This window comes from Ornithorhynchus anatinus, chromosome 1, assembly GCF_004115215.2.
Source record: "Ornithorhynchus anatinus isolate Pmale09 chromosome 1, mOrnAna1.pri.v4, whole genome shotgun sequence".
NCBI classification, from domain to species: Eukaryota; Metazoa; Chordata; class Mammalia; order Monotremata; family Ornithorhynchidae; genus Ornithorhynchus; species Ornithorhynchus anatinus.
The window spans coordinates 52,044,183-52,064,459 of NC_041728.1; the positions used below are offsets into that span (position 1 = coordinate 52,044,183).

Below are 20,277 nucleotides of genomic sequence, written 5' to 3' on the forward strand. Positions count from 1 at the left end.
TATCCATTTCCACTTGTCCCGGTACCTTAAGCTTAAATATGCTTAAAATGAACTCACATTCACTCCTCCATCCCATCACAGTGGACAATTCCATCATCCAAAGCTTGCAGCTTTGATATCTTTTATTCCTTGCTATCTTTCAGGCTGTTGTTAAATCCTATTGGGTTTTCCTCTGCAGAAAAATCAAGCTTATCTAGTAAGACCTCTCCCCACCCTGCCCCCAGCTCTGTGCTCCTCAGTGCCGAGCCCGTCAACCATTCAGTAGTATTTATTGAGCGCTTAATATGTGTGGAATACTGTTCTAAACGCTTGGGAACTATGTTACTCGTTCCCTTCCCAAATGCCCATTCATTCAATCATTTCCAGACCAATCCCTTCCTCTCTATCCAAATGCTCATCAACCAGGGATCTATCCCAGCACTTGGTACAGTGCTAGGCAAACAGTAAGCTCTTAAATACTACAGTCATTATTCTTTTGGTAGTAGGGGCTTTTCCTATCCCAGCTAGATTACTGAATTAGTCTTCAAACTGAACTCCCTACTTCAGCCTCTCCCATCTCTATTCCATACTTCACTCTGTTACCCAGTTAATTTTTCTAAAAACGTTGCCCTGTTCATCAGTCAATATTGACTGCTTACTGTGTGCAGAGCACTGTATTATGTGCTTGGTAAAATACAATACATGGACCTTGCCCACAGGAGCTTACAGTCTAGAAGGGGAGACAAACACTAAATTAAATCACCAATAGGAGAAGCTCCAGATTCTCTCTCCTCTCTCTCAAAAATCTTCAAATGGAAAACCCTCTTTCTTCTCCATAGCACGCAGAGTATTTTAAAGCCAAAGGGTAAGCATTTCTATCAGCTCATCCCCTCTTACCTAGACTCTCTCTCCTCCTACTTCCCCTGGGTTTGCGCTCTTTGTTCCACCCTGGCTACCCTTCTCACTGTACTTTGTTCTTGTTGGTTCTCATCCCTTGTTCATGTTCTTCTTCCTTCCTGGAACTCTCTCTCCCTTAAAGTCTGCTAGACCAAGGTTAGTCCCTTTGAAAAAAGGTACCCTTAGAAATGACCATTTTCAAACTCACATCCCAAAGAGACTTTCTAAAACTAATCTTCCTTTTCCCCATGTAATATCTCCCCATCTACCACATCAGCAGTTTTGCATTCACATTCACCAACAGTACTTTTGAACACCCCAATTTACATGCCTTATTATATAGCCACTTATCATCCATCGCCTATCCATTTTCTTCATCCTTTCGCCTATCTGTCAATTATTTTGTGCCTTTCTCCTGAGTTTGACTGTAAATTCCTTGAGGGCAAGAATTGGGTCTTTTACTCTACTCTCCCAAGAACTTTATATAGGGCTCTACACACAGTAGATACTCAATAAATTCTGAGTGCTTGTAGATGCCATTGATTGACTGATTGAGAGAAACAAAGACAGAAGAAAAATTGAGGAAGATAGGTAAAAGAAAGACAAAGGATTGAGAGGAATAAGAATCAAAGATGGAGAAAAAAAGGATGAAAAGAAGATAATGATAAGAGAAGAGCATACTGGAGAAAATAAAAAACAAGACTATTAAGATTTCATCATGGACCTCAGTTGTGTTTCAAGGTACAAAAAAAGAAGAGAAAAAACAGAATACTGGATAAATCTGGAATATTCATTATTATTATCACTATTGTTATTACTATTCTATTTGTTAAGCACTCACTACATGCCAAGAACTGTTTCAAGGGCTGGTGTAGTTACGAGTTCATCGGTCAAACACAGTCCGGTCCCACATGGGGCTCACAATCTAAGTAAGAGGGAGATTCATAACACAAAAGCATGCTTTATTAAAGATTTTAAATCTTTTTGACAACTAAATGCTAATAATAGTCCCCTTGCAGCTCATGTCGAGATCATTTTTCAAAGAAAACATCACAAGCAAGAAATATTACTTCTAACATTTGATGTAATCGCTTCTATCATTTAGAACACTCAAATTTCAGATGAACAAAGAGACACAAAGACAAAAGAACATAAATTCACCAAACACTGGATAATCAAAAGGTACAGATTTTATGAATATGTACACCTGTGTTCCCTAGGCATTTATTTTAAGCAACTTAGCCAGGATCCCACTCTGCCTTCCCACCATCCAGTGCTTTTGACCTCTGCCCCATCCTGCTCTGGTCAATCCCCAAAGAACCAAGTGACTAAGGGGCTTGATTGTAGAATAGAGCAGAGGTGGAAGGACAAGCCCTTCCCTGTCCTGATTCCCATCTATCCCCTGCCCTGCCATAGCTTCCAAACTTCTGACCCATATTCTGAGCTACAAGGGAATGATGGGGTTGGGACAGACCCGATCCGATCCTCCCACCTTTGCTACCCCTATACCCAGTCACTCCCCTCCATCCCAGGTTTCATGATCAGTGGACTCCACTTCCCAGAGTTCACACAGTCTAGTTTCTTTCCCCTCAGCTTGGTGCTGCTGGGCCCCATATCCTGAGGTTTTAAGGTACTACAATATTAACACTAGGGATGTGGTCCAGATCCAACAGGGCCAGGGACTGTGGGACCAAACCAAAGCAACCAAACCTGCCTACAATTCCCAAAGTAGTTGGACCATTCCCAATCTATCCCCTAATGCTAGCACAGTTGAAGATAAAATCAGGCCCCAGGGTTTATCAACTCCATGAGATGTGAGCAAGAACGGAGTCCTGTTACACTGAGGAAGGAGGGGAATATGAGGGTTGGGTTCTCCCCCAGCTATATCTGACACTGCCAGATCTTGTAAACATAATAATAATAAAAATAATAATCATCATGGTATATGTTAAATGCTTACTATGTGCCAAGCACTGTTCTAAGCACTGGGGTAAATACAGGGCAGTTAGGTTGTCCCACGTGGGGCTCACACTTTTAATCCCCATTTTACAGATGAGGTAACTGAGGCACAGAGAAGTTAAGTGACTTGCCCAAGATCACACAGTGGATGAGTGGCAGAAGCGGAATTAGAACCCAGATCCTCTAACTCCCAAACCTGTGCTCTTTCCACTAACATCTCCTGAACATCTCACCAGCCCTGGTGCTGCCAAATCCCAAATGCTGCGGATTCAGGGCCCAAGAGCAATCAACAACTTTCACTCCTGAATGCTGCATTTCCCTTTCTTCCAACCTACCAGGACCAACTGTTCTCTGATCCCCAATTTCTGCAGTTCCTGATTCCTGTCCATGCTCCATTCCTGAGTTGCTGACATTTTACTGTCTACTTAATCCCCCGAGTCTGCTCTGGGGGCCTGAGAAAGTATGAATTCTGCATCTTGAAGGGAATGTTAGGAGTTAGGAGCAGACAGTTGGAAGGACAGAGAAGGGAGATGGGAAAACATGGGTGTCAGGAACTGTAAAGGTGGGAAGGACTGTAATAGCTGATTGATTCCCAACACCTTTAGCACTTGCATACTTTAATCCTATCCTCAGCACTCATGTACCTGTGTATATTTTTATTTACATACTCATCTGTACATTCAATTAGTTGTTCACCTGCTTCATCTGATTTGTTCGATCTGCTTCCGGCTTTATACTCCCCCTTCTTCTGACCTCCACTAGCTATAAATATTTTTGGTCTAACTCTCCCATTGTTACAGTTCTAATCTCCCAAGCACATAGTAGTCAGTAAGTGCTCAATAAATGCTACTGATTGATGATTGATTGGCTAGGCTTGGTGGGTTAGGGAGGTGGGAGTAGCCAGGGATTAGGGGAAGGGATGTATCAGGTGTCTTTACCCTGAACTGAGGTGCTACTAGGGAGGTGAAGGTCATGTGAATAAGCTAGAAATTGGGGAACAATATCAAACCTTGAACCCTCTCCCAATCTCTTGTACTCATGAACTGTATATGCTCTTCTGGTCCCCAGAAACTACAACCATTCCCGACTCCATTCTCTCCCCTAGTTACTTGGTTTAGAGAACTCTAGGTCAGGAGAGGAAACAAGTCAGGGTCAGAAATACCCCAATGCTCAGGTCCTGTTCTTGTGCCCTACCATCCACTTCTCCACCTGCCCAGAGCAGGAGTGGATGAGGAGAATTAATCAATCAATGGTATTTATTGAGCACTCACTGGGTGCAGAACACTGTACTAAGTGCTTGGGAGAGTAAAATGCAATAGAGTTGGCACACAATGCTCCCAGCCCACAGCTTATAGCATAAAAAGGAGACAGACATTAAAGTAAATTTAAAAATATGGGAAACAGAAAGTAGGAAGCTAAGAACAAGGAGCCAGGAGTGGCTACCCCCTCAGAGTCATAAAAGTGATTTTCTGGTAACTATGGACCAATAGGTGGAGCTTGCCAAAGGACATCTTGGCAGCCCCACTGGTCGGACAAGAAAGTAATGCTATACCATATTATCATCAGTGGTTTCTATTGAGTGCTTAGTGTTTGCAGAGCACTGTACTAAGCACTTGGGAGAGTATAGTAGACACCTTCCCTGCCCTCAATGCTTCAACTATAAGAATAGTAAGCATTTAACAAATACCATTACTACTATTATGGTATTTGCTGAGTACTTACTTTATGAGTCAAGTGCTGTTCTAAGCACAGGGGCAAATACAAGTTAATCACGTCAGACACAGTCCCTATCCTAGATGAGGCTCACAGTCTAGGTAGGAGGATTTATATCACTAAATCCAAGAATTATCATCATTTGCCCTTACCTTGAATTAAGTCTTTGGCCTCCTGCGATACATTCTTCCAGGCTTCTCCTTCGAAAGAGAAATCTCCCTTTTTAATTTTCTTCATAATTTCCACTGCATTGGTACATGTTAAACTTTTGTCATGAGACTGAAAGGGTACCTGTCCTGACAGCATTGTATACTAGCAAGAGAATAAATCAAAGTGTATGATCATTGCTATAACTAACCATTTTACTGATGACTATATAAGTATAGTCTACAATTCCTATATTCCAAACGTTATCATTTTATTCAACAACCAAGCATAGAATAAATTATTTTCAGAAAGGAAACATTTAATCTAAATGAATATTTAGTTCTAAAAGCATCTACAGAGCTACAGTAACATGGTGAGTAAGCTCTCCTGTGGTTTCTAAGAGTTTAAACTCTATAATCCAACAAGTCTTAGCAGTGAGCCACAGGTTTGGAAATTAGTCTCATCTGGCTGGCACAAGTTTTTAAGTTCTACTACCTGAATAATTACCACTGCTATAAATGTCATTTCTGTAACTTTTTACAAATTACTGTATATTTTCCTCACCTGATCAAATAGGCCTACGACTGCAGTCTTGAATGCAATCTTAAAAACTGATTAAATAAATGATTTGGATTATTTTCAAAATAACACTTCATCATAATTTCACAAGAATAAGTAATCTTTGCTAGTCCTTCTCAAATGAAATACTAATTTTATTTAGACCAAGAAATTATTTTTGGGATTAAGACTGACAAAATATATGCCAATGAAAGAATGTAAAAACAAAACCCAATAAAGGGGATATTTGCTGAAAAAATTATCATCGGTGACTTTATGAGATTTGCATTGCAATTTTGAAGTTACACATCATCACAGATCAAGAATTTTGCAAATGAAACCATTTGAGTTTTAGGACTTTCTATAATTTTCCAAAAATATTGAATGCTTAAACATTCTATAATTTGGTCCACTTTCTCTGTTCATTTTGGGTAACACACTATTCACATCTTTTAATACCACACTAGTTTCTGTATAAACAAATAGTTCATTTATTTTCATGGTAGGTTATTCTCACACATCATAGTCACTCACAAAGCGCAATTGTTCAATTCATAAATATTTTCAAGTAAGAAGCCTTCCAAATATAGTCAATCAAAATTCATATTATAGTCATTACAAATATTCTCAGACACCTAAAACCTCACTCACTGATATTTTTTAGCTTTAACTGAAATAAAGAGAACAAGTAAATCTATTAATTTTAAAAAAATAACTCACTAAAATGACTCCCAAGCTCCACAGATCACAGGACTCATCATAGCCATTATGATTTAAAAGCTCTGGAGCCGCATAATGAAGAGTGAAACAAGGCGTTTTGAGAGGCTGATTATCAGGTGGCTTTAAACGTGCGAATCCAAAATCAATTATTTTTATTTCCAAATTATCATTTTCATCAGTGAACAATAAATTCTGTAAGATAGAAACCGATACTAAGAGTTATGTAATAGTAAAATGCAATTAGAAACTTAGAAAGGAACAATCAATACAGAAATATGATCTATTTAAATGCAATATGGCCCTGTGGCTTTGACACCAGCTTTAAGAAAAAGTTGTCATTTCTCAGACATGACCAGCATTGGAATGACACTTACCAATCAATACATTGGCCTCTGGCATGTCTCCGACCTCACACCAATATTGTATTTGATTTGGGGTTGGCTCTGAGGGAAGCTAAGCATGCAACACACACACACACACACACACACACACACACACACACACACAATTGCAAAGTCAACATCAACTGCTATTCTGGGAATAGTTGGATGTTATGAACTTGGATATCATAGTGGAAGGTCCCATTCCAGTCCTAGAGCTCTGTGAGAAGAGAAAGTCAATGGTCCCTGCTTTTGGCTCAGACTTGAAGGATGTGCAACCTCAAAAGCCTAAGTTTCTGTGATTTAAAATGCATCAATTGAAAAGCCATTTACTAAATCCTACTAATACTAGCATAGGCAAAAGCCACCCCAGATTCTTCATAACCTTTTCTTAAAGCAATGGAGCAAAGGATAAAAGTAACCACTGTCAGTCAATGTTGAAGTATAGTAGTTAAAACTTCAGTAGACTCTCGTCCTATGATTAATTTCTCCTGGCCCGTCCTGACATCCAGATAGGTTATCATCACTTTTCATTGTAATTAAAATCTTTTACAATCTTTCCAAATTAGAGGAAAAACTAGATTATATCAGGTTGTAATAACCCACATTGTTTTAGCTCTTTCAACATCAATGAAATCCATTAAAATTCCTCATTTCATTCTAAATTGACTCTCAACTCTCATTTTTCAGGACTTAAACCTTAAACAGTGTACCTGAAGTGGAAAATGTGACAGAGAAGGCTGAAGAAATCAATAATGAAGATCAATGCAATTACAAGGATGACAACCCCAGTCCAATAGAATAAAGTAGCAAGAAAAAGAGAACATTTAAGAAGGAAAAGTTAACAGGGAAATTTAATGAGTCAATCAATAGCACTTATTGAGCACCTACTGTGTGCAGAGAACTTTAATAAACACTTGGGAGGATACCATATAAATAAGGCAGGGACCACGTCTATTATATTCTCCCAAGCTCTTAGCAGATGCTTTGCACATAGATGGCACTCAATTAATACTACTGATTATTTGATGTAAAGGGCATTGGGCAACCAGTGGAGTTTTTGAGGACTGGAGGGGACATACACAGAAGGATATTTTAGAAAAATGATCCAGTCAGCAGAGTTAAGTAAGGACTGGAAAGAGGAGAAACTGAGGCTGGGAGATCAGTTAGGAGAATGATTCAGTAGTCATACAATGGTGAACATGGGGTTTGAAAGAGAGGGAGGGGTGAAAGATAAAGTTGAGAGTTTAACAGGAAGATAGGGATGGGGAAAAGGATTTAGGAAGAAAGATGCAAAGTTCAGTTTTGGATATGTGGAGTTTGAGGAGATGGCAGAACACCCATGTAAAGATGCCCTGGGGGCAAGAGGAATACGAGATTGCATGGTGTTTGACACACAATAAACATTTGGAAAATTTCACTATTATTAAAGCTCACCGAAAATGATTATATCTCACGATGAGTGACCTAAAAAGGATACTGCAAGAGTACATGCATGTTTGCATGTGCTTTACTTTTAAATTACACATATGTCCTTGTCTTTGAGGAAAATATTCAAGCTGTTCGATTTTAATCATTTTAAAATAGACAGTTAATTTCTAACACACCCAGAGCACCATATTGTCGGTGGGTGGTATGTAGGAGAGCAAGAACTGCAGTGAGGGAAGCAAAGAAACTAGTTACTCAAGCTTCAGTGATTGGAAGAAGCATACCCATTTTATTTTGGTAAGCCATGGAAAATCTGCATAAAAAAATCCAATCTATTTAAATTCAAGGGAAGAATACTATGTTGATAAATATATCTTTGGTGGCCTCACAAAATACATGAAAATACCACTGGGTTTGTAGTCCATTCACATCAATAAAAATAAAAAGTATGGTACTTCTAAAATAGAAGTGAATTAAAATTGGGGTCAATATTTCTAATGATTTTCTAAATTAGGCTTTAAATTGTGCAATTTTAATCTCCATCACAAATCAAAGACTTTTTTGGGGCAGAAACAATTTTCTGTCAACAATTGTCTGTTTCTGCTCCTTGTGGGCAGGGAACATATCTATCAACTCTCTTATATTATACTCTCCCAAGCGCTTAGTAGAGTGTTATGTACAGATTAAGCACTCAATAAATACTACTCTTTGATTGTAAATGCACATGTGCACACACACCCTATTTTGTATGCATCTCTCAATTCTACTGTGAAATTCTTGACACAAGCTCTAGAATAGTTTTTCTAGAACCTGCACAAAGGGACAAGATACTTTCTCCCTCTTTGTCACTGGTGTCTCAACAATGCTAATCCCACATGGGAAAGGGGCAAAAGGGGGGCTGCCCTTTCATGGGCAAAGTGCACTAGAGATTCGCTATCAGAATATAGTTTCATCGTAAGCAGTGTTAAATCTGCAGCACTGAATATTAGATATATGAGAAGCAGCATGGCTCAGTGGAACGAGCACAGGCTTGGGAGTCAGATGTCATGGGTTCTAATCCCGGGTCTGCCACTTGTCAGCTGTGTGACTTTGGGCAAGTCACAACTTCTCTGTGCCTCAGTTCCCTTATCTGTAAAATAGGGATTAAGACTGTGAGCCCCACATGGGAAAACCTGATTACCTTGAATCCCCCGCAAGGCTTACAACAGTGCTTGGCACATAATAAGTGCTTAACAAATACCATCATTATTATTATTATTATTATTATTCAGTTTCCCAACCTTTTTTACCTTCTTTCAGCATTCATTTCATTTACTGAGCTCCTGCTGAGAGCAGAGCATTATAAAAGTTTAATTAATTGTCTTCCTCCCCTTCAATGCAGGACTAAGTGGAAGGCAAACTAAAATGAATCTGCCTGCCATCACTTTCCCAGACCACTTTCCCAGAAGCCATTTTCGATCATGAGTGGAGTCTATTGTCGGTAGTAAAACCTTACACAACACATCTTCATAATCTAATACAGAACACTAGAGTATGCTAAAGATATACGCAACAACATCAAGGAAACCAACAAAACCAAAGGAGATTCTTAATGTCTAAATATGAAGTTTCCTACAGTTTGTTTCTACACTTTACTTAGAACCATGCTAACACATCACAAGGTCTGTGGGAAGAAAACCATCGAAATTCTGAAATTACATGCAGAGTTGGTTTTCTCCCAGTGCATTCATGAAGAGCTTAACCATAAAGAAAATCTGTGCACTATACTCAATAATAATAATAATGTTGGTATTTGTTAAGCGCTTACTATGTGCCAAGCACTGTTCTAAGCACTGGGGTAGACACAAGGGAATCAGGTTGTCCCACGTGGGGCTCACAGTCTTAAGCCCCATTTTACAGATGAGGTAACTGAGGCAAAGAGAAGTGAAGTGACTTGCCCAAAGTCACACAGCTGACAAGTGGCCGAGCCAGAATTCGAACCCATGACCTCTGACTCCAAAGCCCGTGCTCTTTCCACTGAGCCACGCTGCCTTGGCTGATACCGAGCATATGAGCCAAATAATTTCTTCTGACATCACACAACATTATATCCATGTAGCAGCACAATGAAAGAAAATTCCCTAATATTACCTTCAAAATGCATAATGAAAACCTCTTACAAAAGAACTGACTGAACTGGATATTTGCTACAAAAAGTGTGAGCACTATTTTTAATTCATGATCCGTATACAAGCTATTCATCCATTCTTAAAAGTGTAATTTCAAGAGGATCATGTAGCAATATTTAGTTTTCATTCTAAAATGGACCAAATAGCCAAAGAAACAAAGGCTATTTGTTTTATAAATTAAAAGAAAAATGTTGATGAGTAGAAAAAATACTACGGTTGAACAAATAACCACAACACTAGGTCATCAGACTAACGTCCGCCGTACCTCAGGTTTTAAATCTCTGTGTACCACTCCCACATCATGCATGTGGCTTACAGCTGAAACAAGCTTCCGCATGATGGAACTGGCTTCAGTCTCACTGAAGTGTTTTTTCTTCTGAATCCGTTCAAACAGCTCACCACCATTCAACAGTTCCATCACTAGAAATGTGTGAAGCTCCAAAACAAACAAATCACAAATTCCATTAGCAACAGGAGGTGTCATTATGAGAGTCATGTTGTCATACCTTTCCATTCATTTTGACTAATAATTATTTATATTTTAAAAGGAAGAATGCCAATTAAGGTGGCATGGAGAAAAATGGAGCACTTTAGAATTTGAAAAGTCAAAGCATTTAAGCAAAATATTTACACACATTTTTCTGGCCTTTTTTATGATTTGTATTTGTGTTTAATTTCAATTAGATAGCACTAAGATGGGCCTGCTTCTTTGAATTGTTGAATTAATGGGTGACCTTAGATGTCCCCACTAATGGGAGATATGAATTTATCTGATGACAGGTTCTGCATTAAAGAAGATAGAGAGAGCATTCTGCCAATATCTCAAAAATACCAAGGTTCGTGTGACCTGCAAACAAATGCTAGACTGCTTCCTAAGTACTATCCTGAAAACTGATCTATGCGTATTTTCCCATAGCTTCTTCTAATCCCAAAGTTAATACTAATAATGGTGGCATTTGTTAAGCGCTTACTATGTGCAAAGCACTGTACTAAGCACTGGGGGGATACAAGGTGATCAGATTGTCCCACGTGGGGCTCACAGTCAATCTCCATTTTGCAGATGAGGTAACAGAGGCACAGAGAAGTTAACTGACTTGCCCAAAGTCACAAAGCTGGCAAGCGGCGGTTCAGGGATTCGAACCCATGACCGCTGACTCCCAAGCCCGGACTCTTTCCACTGAGTCACGCTGCTTCTCTTGGTAATGTTGCTCTTCTTAGAACAGTGCTTCACACACAGTAAGCGCTTAACAAATACCATTATTATTATTATTACCATCAATAAATCACATCCTTTTATGTTGCTCTGCGCACTCTTGAGCCCAGCAACTCAAATGAAAGGGTTACATGAAATCAAGTTAACAGTCATTTAACTGACAGTATCTGAGATGAATACAGTATTTCAAAAGGAGAATAACTGACAAATGACAAGTTAAACTTTTTATTCAAAACCCCTAGTCATACATCAAAATTGATTTTTTTCCCCCTTTCTTGAGAGAAACTAAGGCTTTCGATGGACAAACTAGTTCTGAAACATGATATATTGGAAGAAAACGGATTTCATTACATTTATTGGCATAATTGCAGTGGATTCCCCATACAAAATTAATAGGTAGTAGAAAAATAAGGTTTACCACCATGACAATATTCCTTGCATATAAAGACAAATTAACTCATTTATCCTTTCCTTTGAAGCTAGCTATTGCTGCATTTTTTCTAAAAAGACAAAGTAGCCCAACCTTTTATTGCTAACACCTAAAGCTTTGAAAACCAAGGGAAGAAAAATGGAATAATGGTTCCTTTTTTAAGACTTAGGTAAAGAAGTTTCATGACTCTTTATTCATTCATTCATTCAATAGTATTTATTGAGCACTTACTATGTGCAGAGCACTATACTAAGCGCTTGGAATGTACAAATCGGTAAAAGATAGAGACAGTCCCTGCCCTTTGACGGGTTTACAGTCTAATTGGGGGAGACGGACAGACAAGAACAATAGCAATAAATAGAATCAAGATAAATATGTCAGATCAACTTACTGAATGTTAAAGTAAAGAAAGAGGGCATGAAAATAGGGATACCCTGCTTGATCTCTCATTCTCTCTCTCTGCTACCACTCATGGGAGCAGCATGGTGGGTGAGAAGGAGAAAGATACTTGGGAAGAGAACGCAAGGGTCATTTCTGTCATCATGCAACTTCTGGTCACTATCAATTCTACCATTAAGTGGAGCAGGACTAGGAAAGTGGTTTCGAGAGGGGAGGGTGTAGGTCAAATGGCACTAAGTACAGAAGCAGCAGCAGTACAGAAGCAGCAGCATAGCCTAGTGGCAATTTGGGGTCCAAGGACATGGGTTCTAATCCCGGCTCTTCCACTTGTCTGCTGTGTGACCTTGGGTAAGTCATTTAATTTCTCTGTGCCTCAGTTACTCATCTGTAAAACAGGGATTAAGACTGTGAGCTCCATATGGGACAAGGACTGTGTCCAACCTGATTACCTTGTATCTACCCCAGTGCTTGGAATTATGCTTGACACACAGTAAGCACTTAACAAATACCATTATTATTATTGTGATTATTATTATTATTAATCCACTAGTTTTATAGTTTTTTAGAGTTACATATATGGATATGATTTAAAATGTGGCTAAAAATGCTAGCCAAAATATAAAAATGAAGTGTTTATGTATCATATGGTCAAACTAACCTAATTTGTAAATAAACTAATGTTAGGTATAAATAGATAACAGGAAAAGGTAATACAAATGTTTCACTATGAAATACCTGATCATGATAAACTTCATGCAACTTCACTATATTGGGATGGCCTTCACAGAGTTTCAAAGCGGCTATTTCTTTCTGAGTGTTGGCTTCCATTCTAGAAAATTAAGCATTCAGTTTACACCAGTCTACTTGATTAAATCTTTATGTTAAAATTTGCCCCAATCTAATCTAGTTTATATATCTTCTGCCATCCAAAGGCCAAAGCCAGTTTTGGATGCATTAAATGATACAATCAACTTGGTCAGATGGAGAAATTATTCTGGAAAAAAATCATCAGCAGATCCCCATGTGAAGGGAAATGAATAAGAGATTTTCCCATTAATCTTGCACAGTTTGTGCACCACTCTACAACATGGACATGATAACCATTAACCAAAACAAAGAGTTTATTACTTTGTCCATCTGGATTCTAGCACCAATTCCTGTTAGTGGGACCTCAGAAAAAGACCTTCTAAAAGTCTCAGAATAAAATAACCTTCACAAACACAAGATCTACCAATTTGTTATATTGCACTCTCCCAAGTGCTTAGTACAGTGCTCTGCACACAGTAAGTGCTCAATAAATATTATTGATTGATTGTCCCTTGTATACAGTAAATGCTTAACGCTAGTATTAACAATACTAACAACTAAAACAGTGTCGAACATTTTATATGTATATATATGTTCCATCATAAGAAAGCAGTAAATAATTTTACAGTGAGAAAGTTAGAGATCAAATTCTATTCCACAACATTATGAGATCTCTTCTTTCAGAGATTTTTTTAATAGTAAAATCACCTCTTACATCTAGGAACAGGATGAAAAATTGATTTACCAAAGATTAGTGATTCTGGCAAACTCTAAACTTGCTCATACAAGAAGTTATTTTTAGATAACTTCATTGGCCACCGTCACTGAACAAACTGTTTATAACTGCAGCTAGGTCCAAAAAAACCTTTTTTTTGTAAATTCATACCTTTTGCTTATGATTTTGACTGCATACTCTTGGTTACTTTTCTTATGTAAGCACTTTCTACAAATGGAAAAACTTCCTTCTCCCAGTGGTTTATCTTTCAGATCCAAATCATAATGCTGATAAAAAGGAGAGTCCTGGTCAAAAAAAACCCAAACAATTTTAAATTGAAGAAAAATTACAATGCAAAAGCTAAAGTGAAAACTGTTTAATTAAAATATTTAGACCATTAGTCTTCTAGCCTGAAAGTTGCTTATGGGCAGGGAATATGCCTCCTAATTCTGTTGCATTATACTCTCCCAAGCGCTTACTACAGTGTTCTTCATACAGTAAGGGCTCAATGAATACTACAGTGTTTATCTGATTGGACTGCATACTTCAAAAATATTTGCTGAGTTCTAAAATACATCTTGCTTTGGTTTTCTCCTGTCATTCATTTTTGTTATACTCACAAACTATATTGTACCTAAAAACAAAGGTCACACAAATGAACCTAAACAGTAAACATGCATAAATCTCATTTTGCTCCAAGTTTTTAATTTTTGTTTTTCTACATTCCACACTAAATGCCACTATTATTTCATAAACGGTTCTATCAGGATAGAATATAACCAGTTACATATATAACATTTAGTATTAGAGAACAAGGTCACAGCTAGAGTAAACACAGCCTCTAATTCCCAAGGAGCAGGGGGACTGGTTTCACCTATAATTCCCCAAAGCTACTAGGACATTCTGGAGGGATACTGGCTCCCCTGCCAGTAATAGAAAAGCCCATTCCCCTGAGGATGGGTCTAAATTCTCCTCAGGGAGAAGAAATTCCTTTTGGAGCTCCCAGTGGTATGCTGCTTTTCCTGCTCTCCTGAGATCCTGCCAGAAAAGATTCCATGTGGTAAAACTTTTCTCCGTTTTAAAATGATGTAAAACAGAACTTTTAACTAGGTCCTGGATTAGAGTTTTTAATCCCATATTTCTCCTGGCTTGTCCTAAAGATAGAATGGTTGATTCTGGTCCTAATTTGGGATTATACATTTAATCAGTCCCAATTTCAATGTCCCCAAGCAAAAGTCTCAGAATTTTTTGGGTTCTTCCTTGTACCTTCATCATTGCACTTCTGGCAATAGTTGTCACTCCTGGGCGTTCAATTCCCATGTGAAACTGAAGAGGGTCTATTATGGCCGCATTACGCTTGAATAAGATAGAAGGAGCAACAAAAGAATATCCCTGGAAAACAAAGGCAAGAGAATGGAAAAGTACACGAAATGTTGGGATCTCTTAAGTTACAAGACTAATCATTAACAACTGAAGCTACCATTCAGGGAAAGAAAAAATAATCAACTAAGAAATGGTGACCTCACATTTTATTCAAGGGCTAAGATGAAGTTTCAATTCAAATCAGTAGATATATCTTCCTGAAGTGTGTTATGTCATCTTCTGGTCTAATTAATATTTCAAAATTAAGAGATGATGAAAATGCTCTCCAAAATATCTAACAGCTTATTTTTTTGCTCTCAAAAATATATATCAAAAGAGCTAGTTTCTCAAGAAGCCCACAAGCCAAGTAATAAACACACAAACAGGATGGAGTGAGCTTCTAAAATATTTCACCCTGGTAAAAACAAATTTCACCTTCAAGATTTAACTAAAGGGACAATATGAACCTCCGATACATTCCTTCACCAATTACAGTAATATTAAATTCAATAAAACAAATTTACTATTAGTTTGGTTATATATCTATGCTTCTTTTTATCTTGATGATATTTATGCCAGACTACTTGCTTTGTTTTGTTCTGTTTTGTTTTGCTGTCTCCCCCGTCTAGACTGTGAGCCTGTTAAGGGGCAGGAATTGTCGCCATTGCCGAACTGTACATTCCAAGCACTTAGTACAGTGCTCTGCACATAGTAAGCACTCAACAAATACAATTGAATGAATGAATGAATATTAGATCCTACCTCAGCTCGGTACTCTCCTACTACAACCTAGCCCACACACTTCACTCCTTTGATGCTAATTCAAATCTGCTTGTCCTTAATAATACCTAACTTTTAATAAACTCCTTAAATACAATCCTAAAAATCTCATTAAAGATGGAACAATTTATCTCACTTGAAAAATACTACTGTAAACATATGTGTGAACACTTAGGGCAAACTCATAATTGAGATTACCTGAAATATCCTTTCTGAACTCTGAGGCAGGGCTGCAGGAGAATATGTGGGATCCATTTCTGTAAACTCCTCGGCAAAATTACTGACATCCAATTCATCTCGGATTACTGGTTTAAATGGTGCTGGCATTTTTTTGGCGGCTAAATCTTCCCAATTTATTTGCTAAAAGAAACACAGCAAATTAAACTTTAAGCCATATTTCAACACTGGACATAATAAAGAGATGGGCAAATTCTTAGCATCACCATATTTTCATAATTAATTCATCCTTAGATGAAGCTCCAGAGACGGCCAAGTTTGAGTCTAAATTAGTACCTTAAGATAGTACAGAGCAAAACTATTGCTGTGCCTGCACTCAAGTAGTATTTGAGATGGGATGGGAGCAAGTAAGTAAACTAGCCGGAGTGGATGGCTTCTTCTCCCAGTGACCATTTGGGCAAACTGGAAGGAAAATGTCCTTGCAGTGTCCCCTTTGTGTTTGGGGGGGAGGGAGGTGAGAGAGGGAGAGAGAGAGAAAAAGAGAGAGAATGGAAGTTGGGAGGTACAGAGGAAGAAAAACCACCTTTTCCCTGAACCTCTAACTCAGCTAATATTATAAACTGGGTGCTTTTACCAAGAGATTCATATTATATTCTAAGAACTATTCTTAAAGGTATAGTAAAGGTAAGAAGCATTCTTTTAAAGGTATAGTATTTGGGATTATTTTACATCAGCCAATCAGTCAAGAACTAAGCACTTGAGGGAGTACAATATAACAGAATTGGTAGGTAAGAGCCTTGCCAAAATGAGCTTACTACAGTCTAGGAGGGGAGACAGACATTAATAAAAATAAATGAATTATGAATATGTACATAACTAACATGACAGTAGAGGAAAAAGGCCTCTTTTGAAGAAGGAGGTTTTCTTGCCTAAAAAGAGCCTGATTCTATAGGTGCAACTACTGCCTGAACCATTTTCATTCTACCATACTGCAGTCTATGATAAGTAAGCTCAAATATAATACCCAGAACCTTCTCTTTTCTATTTCCACTCCATCCTTCTTTGTAGTTTCCTTTATTCCTCTTAAAAATAGTTTTTTTAAAATTAGTGGTTAATAAATCGTCCAAGACAGCTCTTCAAAAGTGATTCTGAATGCTCAGTATCAGATGCATTTGGAAAGCATTTTTTTCTTCCAAAGAAAGAACTTGATTGTATTGAAATTATGCAAAAAAAAATCCAAGTTATCCCGCAAAGCTTTTTTCTGTCAATTTTAATCTGTTAAAATAAAGTGCCTTTATGATGCCCTCTTGTGGATGGAGATGGGATCAAAGGTTGATTATTGCAATAATTTCTACACAAAATGAATTTTCATCTCTTGTCTTTTGCATATGTAACAAACCTCCAGAGAGAGAAAGAGTTCAAATAAATGTGTTATTGGCAAGGGAACATTGAATCAAAAGTCCTGTTATTGTGACCTGCTTTCCTTTCTTCCCCCAAAGTGTTAAAATTACACTTCAGCCTAACTCGGAGTCTTTGTGACTTTTATAAGTCAGATCTATTAAAACCCACCGAAAGTGAAATTACCATTTCAAGGAATAAAAACCAGAGTATCATCCTTAAAAGGAAGGATGTGAGACGAGACAATTGCAACATCCACGTATCAGAGGGGAATCATGCAGGAAGTTAGATTCTGATGAAACATGCTCTTGGACACACTGCAACATTAACAAAATGTGTTCTGTGATTTTTGATTGGAGGGTTTAAAAGACAAACTTCCACACCAGGCCAGGGCAAAGGTTTTGCTCTGGCAGTTCCAGAGGGGTAAACAGGGAAGTGGGTGGGGCATACTGCGGGGTTCACTGTAACAGGCATGGGGGCATCTCAGATGCCATCATTACTTCTGGTTGTGATCTTCATAACTCACGTGTCTTGCTAGTCCTGGGTCACCCATGATATCTCTGGCTGAGTAGAGCCCGGGCTGGCATGGAAGAAAAGAAGGAACTCCAAGATGGTGTGGAAAGAAGTATGGGACCCAAGAGTGATAACTACAGTGCACTTAAAATGTAGAAGGCAATATAGATCTCAGGACCTGAACCACAATCAGATCCGGACCTATCAGGCAGGAAAGTCGGGATCGATTAATCAATAGTAATTTTTGAGCACCTACTAAAGTACAAAACAAGGTACTAAGAGTTTGGGAGAGGGACATAATCCTTGCCCTTAAAGAGGTTTTGATCTAGCGATGGAGGGATGAAGGAGAGAAGAGGAAAGGGGAAATAGTCTAACAATAATAATAATGGTATTTAAGTGCTTACTATGTGCCAGGCACTGTACTAAGTGTTGGGGTGGATATAGGCAAATCAAGTTGGACACAGTCCCTGTCCCAAATGGGGCTCACAGTCTCAATCCCCATTTTACAGATGAGATAACTGAGGCCCAGAAAAGTGACTTCCCCAAGGTCACACAGTAGACAAGTGGCAGAGTCAGGATTAGAACCCATGACCTTCTGACTCCCAAGCCTGTGCTCTATTCACTACACCGTGCCGCTTCTCCAATAATTTAAACATGGAAAGACAAAGGAAAGGAGATATATCCAGGAGTTAGAATTTAGGGATTAGGACATGTAGGATATGTACCAAAGTGCTATGGGAGGTTGCTATACACAAATGTTTAGTTGGCACCTAAAAGCTGCAGTGGCAGCTGGAAAGAGCAATTAATTGGAGAAGGTCTCCTGGAGGAGATATGATTTCAGAAGTGCTTTGAGGATAGGGAAAACTGCATTCTGCAGATTTAAAGAGAGAGGGATGCCAATAATGTAAACACCAATGGTATCCATAGCTGAAAAATTTATTTTTACACAAACGTGAAACTACAAAACCATCCTGGAACTTTATGCTGAGAAACCCACCATGGTATATTGAATCTGTGTTTTCTTTAGAATAGAGTACATACATTACATGCCCAGAGGTTTCTAAACAAATTCTGGACACAAATACATTCAGTTGTGTTTTTGCTGTGGGTTTAAGCTAAAACACAACGGCAGAATCAGGGAACATTTTTCCAGCAATGCAGGTGTATCTAAATCTAGTGTGATGTAAATATGGGGTGAGTACTATAATGTGAGTTTTACTTAGCATGGAGCAGTGTAAGCTGAAACACCCAGGTTATACAATTGAATGTATAGGCAGGAAGTTTAAAATTCCTTTTTAAGAATGACTTCAACTACTTCAACTTTGTGGATGATTTCCAAAGCTACCTCTCCAGTCCTAGGATCTCCTTCTTTGCCAGTCTCGCATTTCCTCCTGCTTTCACGACATCTCTATCTGGATGTCCCACTGACACCTCAAACTAAGGATGTCCAAATAGAAATCATTATCTTCTCACTCAAATCCTTTCCTCCCCCCTGGTTTTCCTATCACTGTAGACAATACCATTATCCTCCCTCTCACAAACTCACAACCTAGGTGTTGGCTTCGACTCATCTATCTCATTCAACCAACAAAGTCAATCTGTCACCAAATTCCGTGGATTTAACCTTCACATTGCTAAAATCTGCCTTTTCCTCTCAATCCAAACTGCTACCATGTTAATCTAGGCATTTAACCTAACCCGCCTTGATTACTGCATCTGCCTCCTTACTGACTTAACTGCCTCCTCTCTTTCCCCATTCCAGTCCATATTACACTCTGTTGCATGGATCATTTTTCTTAAAAAAAACCTCTTCCCATCCATGTCTCCCTATTTCTCAAGAACTACTAGTGCTTACCCTGTATCTACCTCAGTGCTTAGAACAGTGCTCTACACATAGTAAGCGCTTAACAAATACCAACATTATTATTACCCCATCTCCGCATCAAACAAAAACTCCTCACCATTGGCTTTAAAGCACTTCATCACCTTGCCTCCTCCTACCTCACCTCACTACTCTCTTTCTACAACCCAGTCCACATACTTTGCTCCTCTAATGTGAACCTTCTCACTGTGCCTCCATCTTGTCTATCTCACCTCTGACCCCTAGCCTACATCCTGCCTCTGGCCTGGAGTGCCCTCCCTCCTCAAATCCAATAGACAATTACTCCCTCCGCCCCTCTAAAGCCTTTCTGAAAGCATATCTCCAAAAGGCCTTCCTCTCCTTTCCTCTTCTCCCACTCTCTTCTGCATCTCCCTGACTTGGCCCCTTGGTTCTTCCCCTCTCCTAGACCCACAGCACTTACGTATATATCTGTAATTTATTTATTTGTGTTGATATCTGTCTCCCCCGGTCTAGACTGTTGTGTTGATATCTGTCTCCCCCGGTCTAGACTGTAAGCTTTGTTTTGGGCAGTGAATGTGTCTGTTTATTGTTGTAACGTATTCCTACAAGTGCTTAATATAGTGCTCTGCACCCAGTAAGTGCTCAATAAATATGATTGGATGAAAGATGCTGACATTTTTGTTTGGGGAAG

General features: G+C 38.6%; 1 protein-coding gene across 2 annotated transcripts in view; it reads right to left on the reverse strand.

Annotated features, from left to right (window-relative positions):
- RPS6KA5 (ribosomal protein S6 kinase A5) overlaps window positions 1-20,277 on the reverse strand; it is a 106,791-nt gene that overhangs the window by 12,407 nt on the left and 74,107 nt on the right. For both annotated transcript variants that reach the window (XM_029067687.2, XM_029067679.2), the window contains exons 9-15: window positions 15,854-16,015; window positions 14,780-14,905; window positions 13,685-13,818; window positions 12,727-12,820; window positions 10,215-10,385; window positions 5,974-6,165; window positions 4,701-4,860 (exon numbers count right to left, since the gene is read on the reverse strand). In XM_029067687.2, coding sequence (XP_028923520.1) covers window positions 4,701-4,860; window positions 5,974-6,165; window positions 10,215-10,385; window positions 12,727-12,820; window positions 13,685-13,818; window positions 14,780-14,905; window positions 15,854-16,015 — 1,039 coding nt within the window. The remainder of the gene's footprint in view (window positions 1-4,700; window positions 4,861-5,973; window positions 6,166-10,214; window positions 10,386-12,726; window positions 12,821-13,684; window positions 13,819-14,779; window positions 14,906-15,853; window positions 16,016-20,277) is intronic.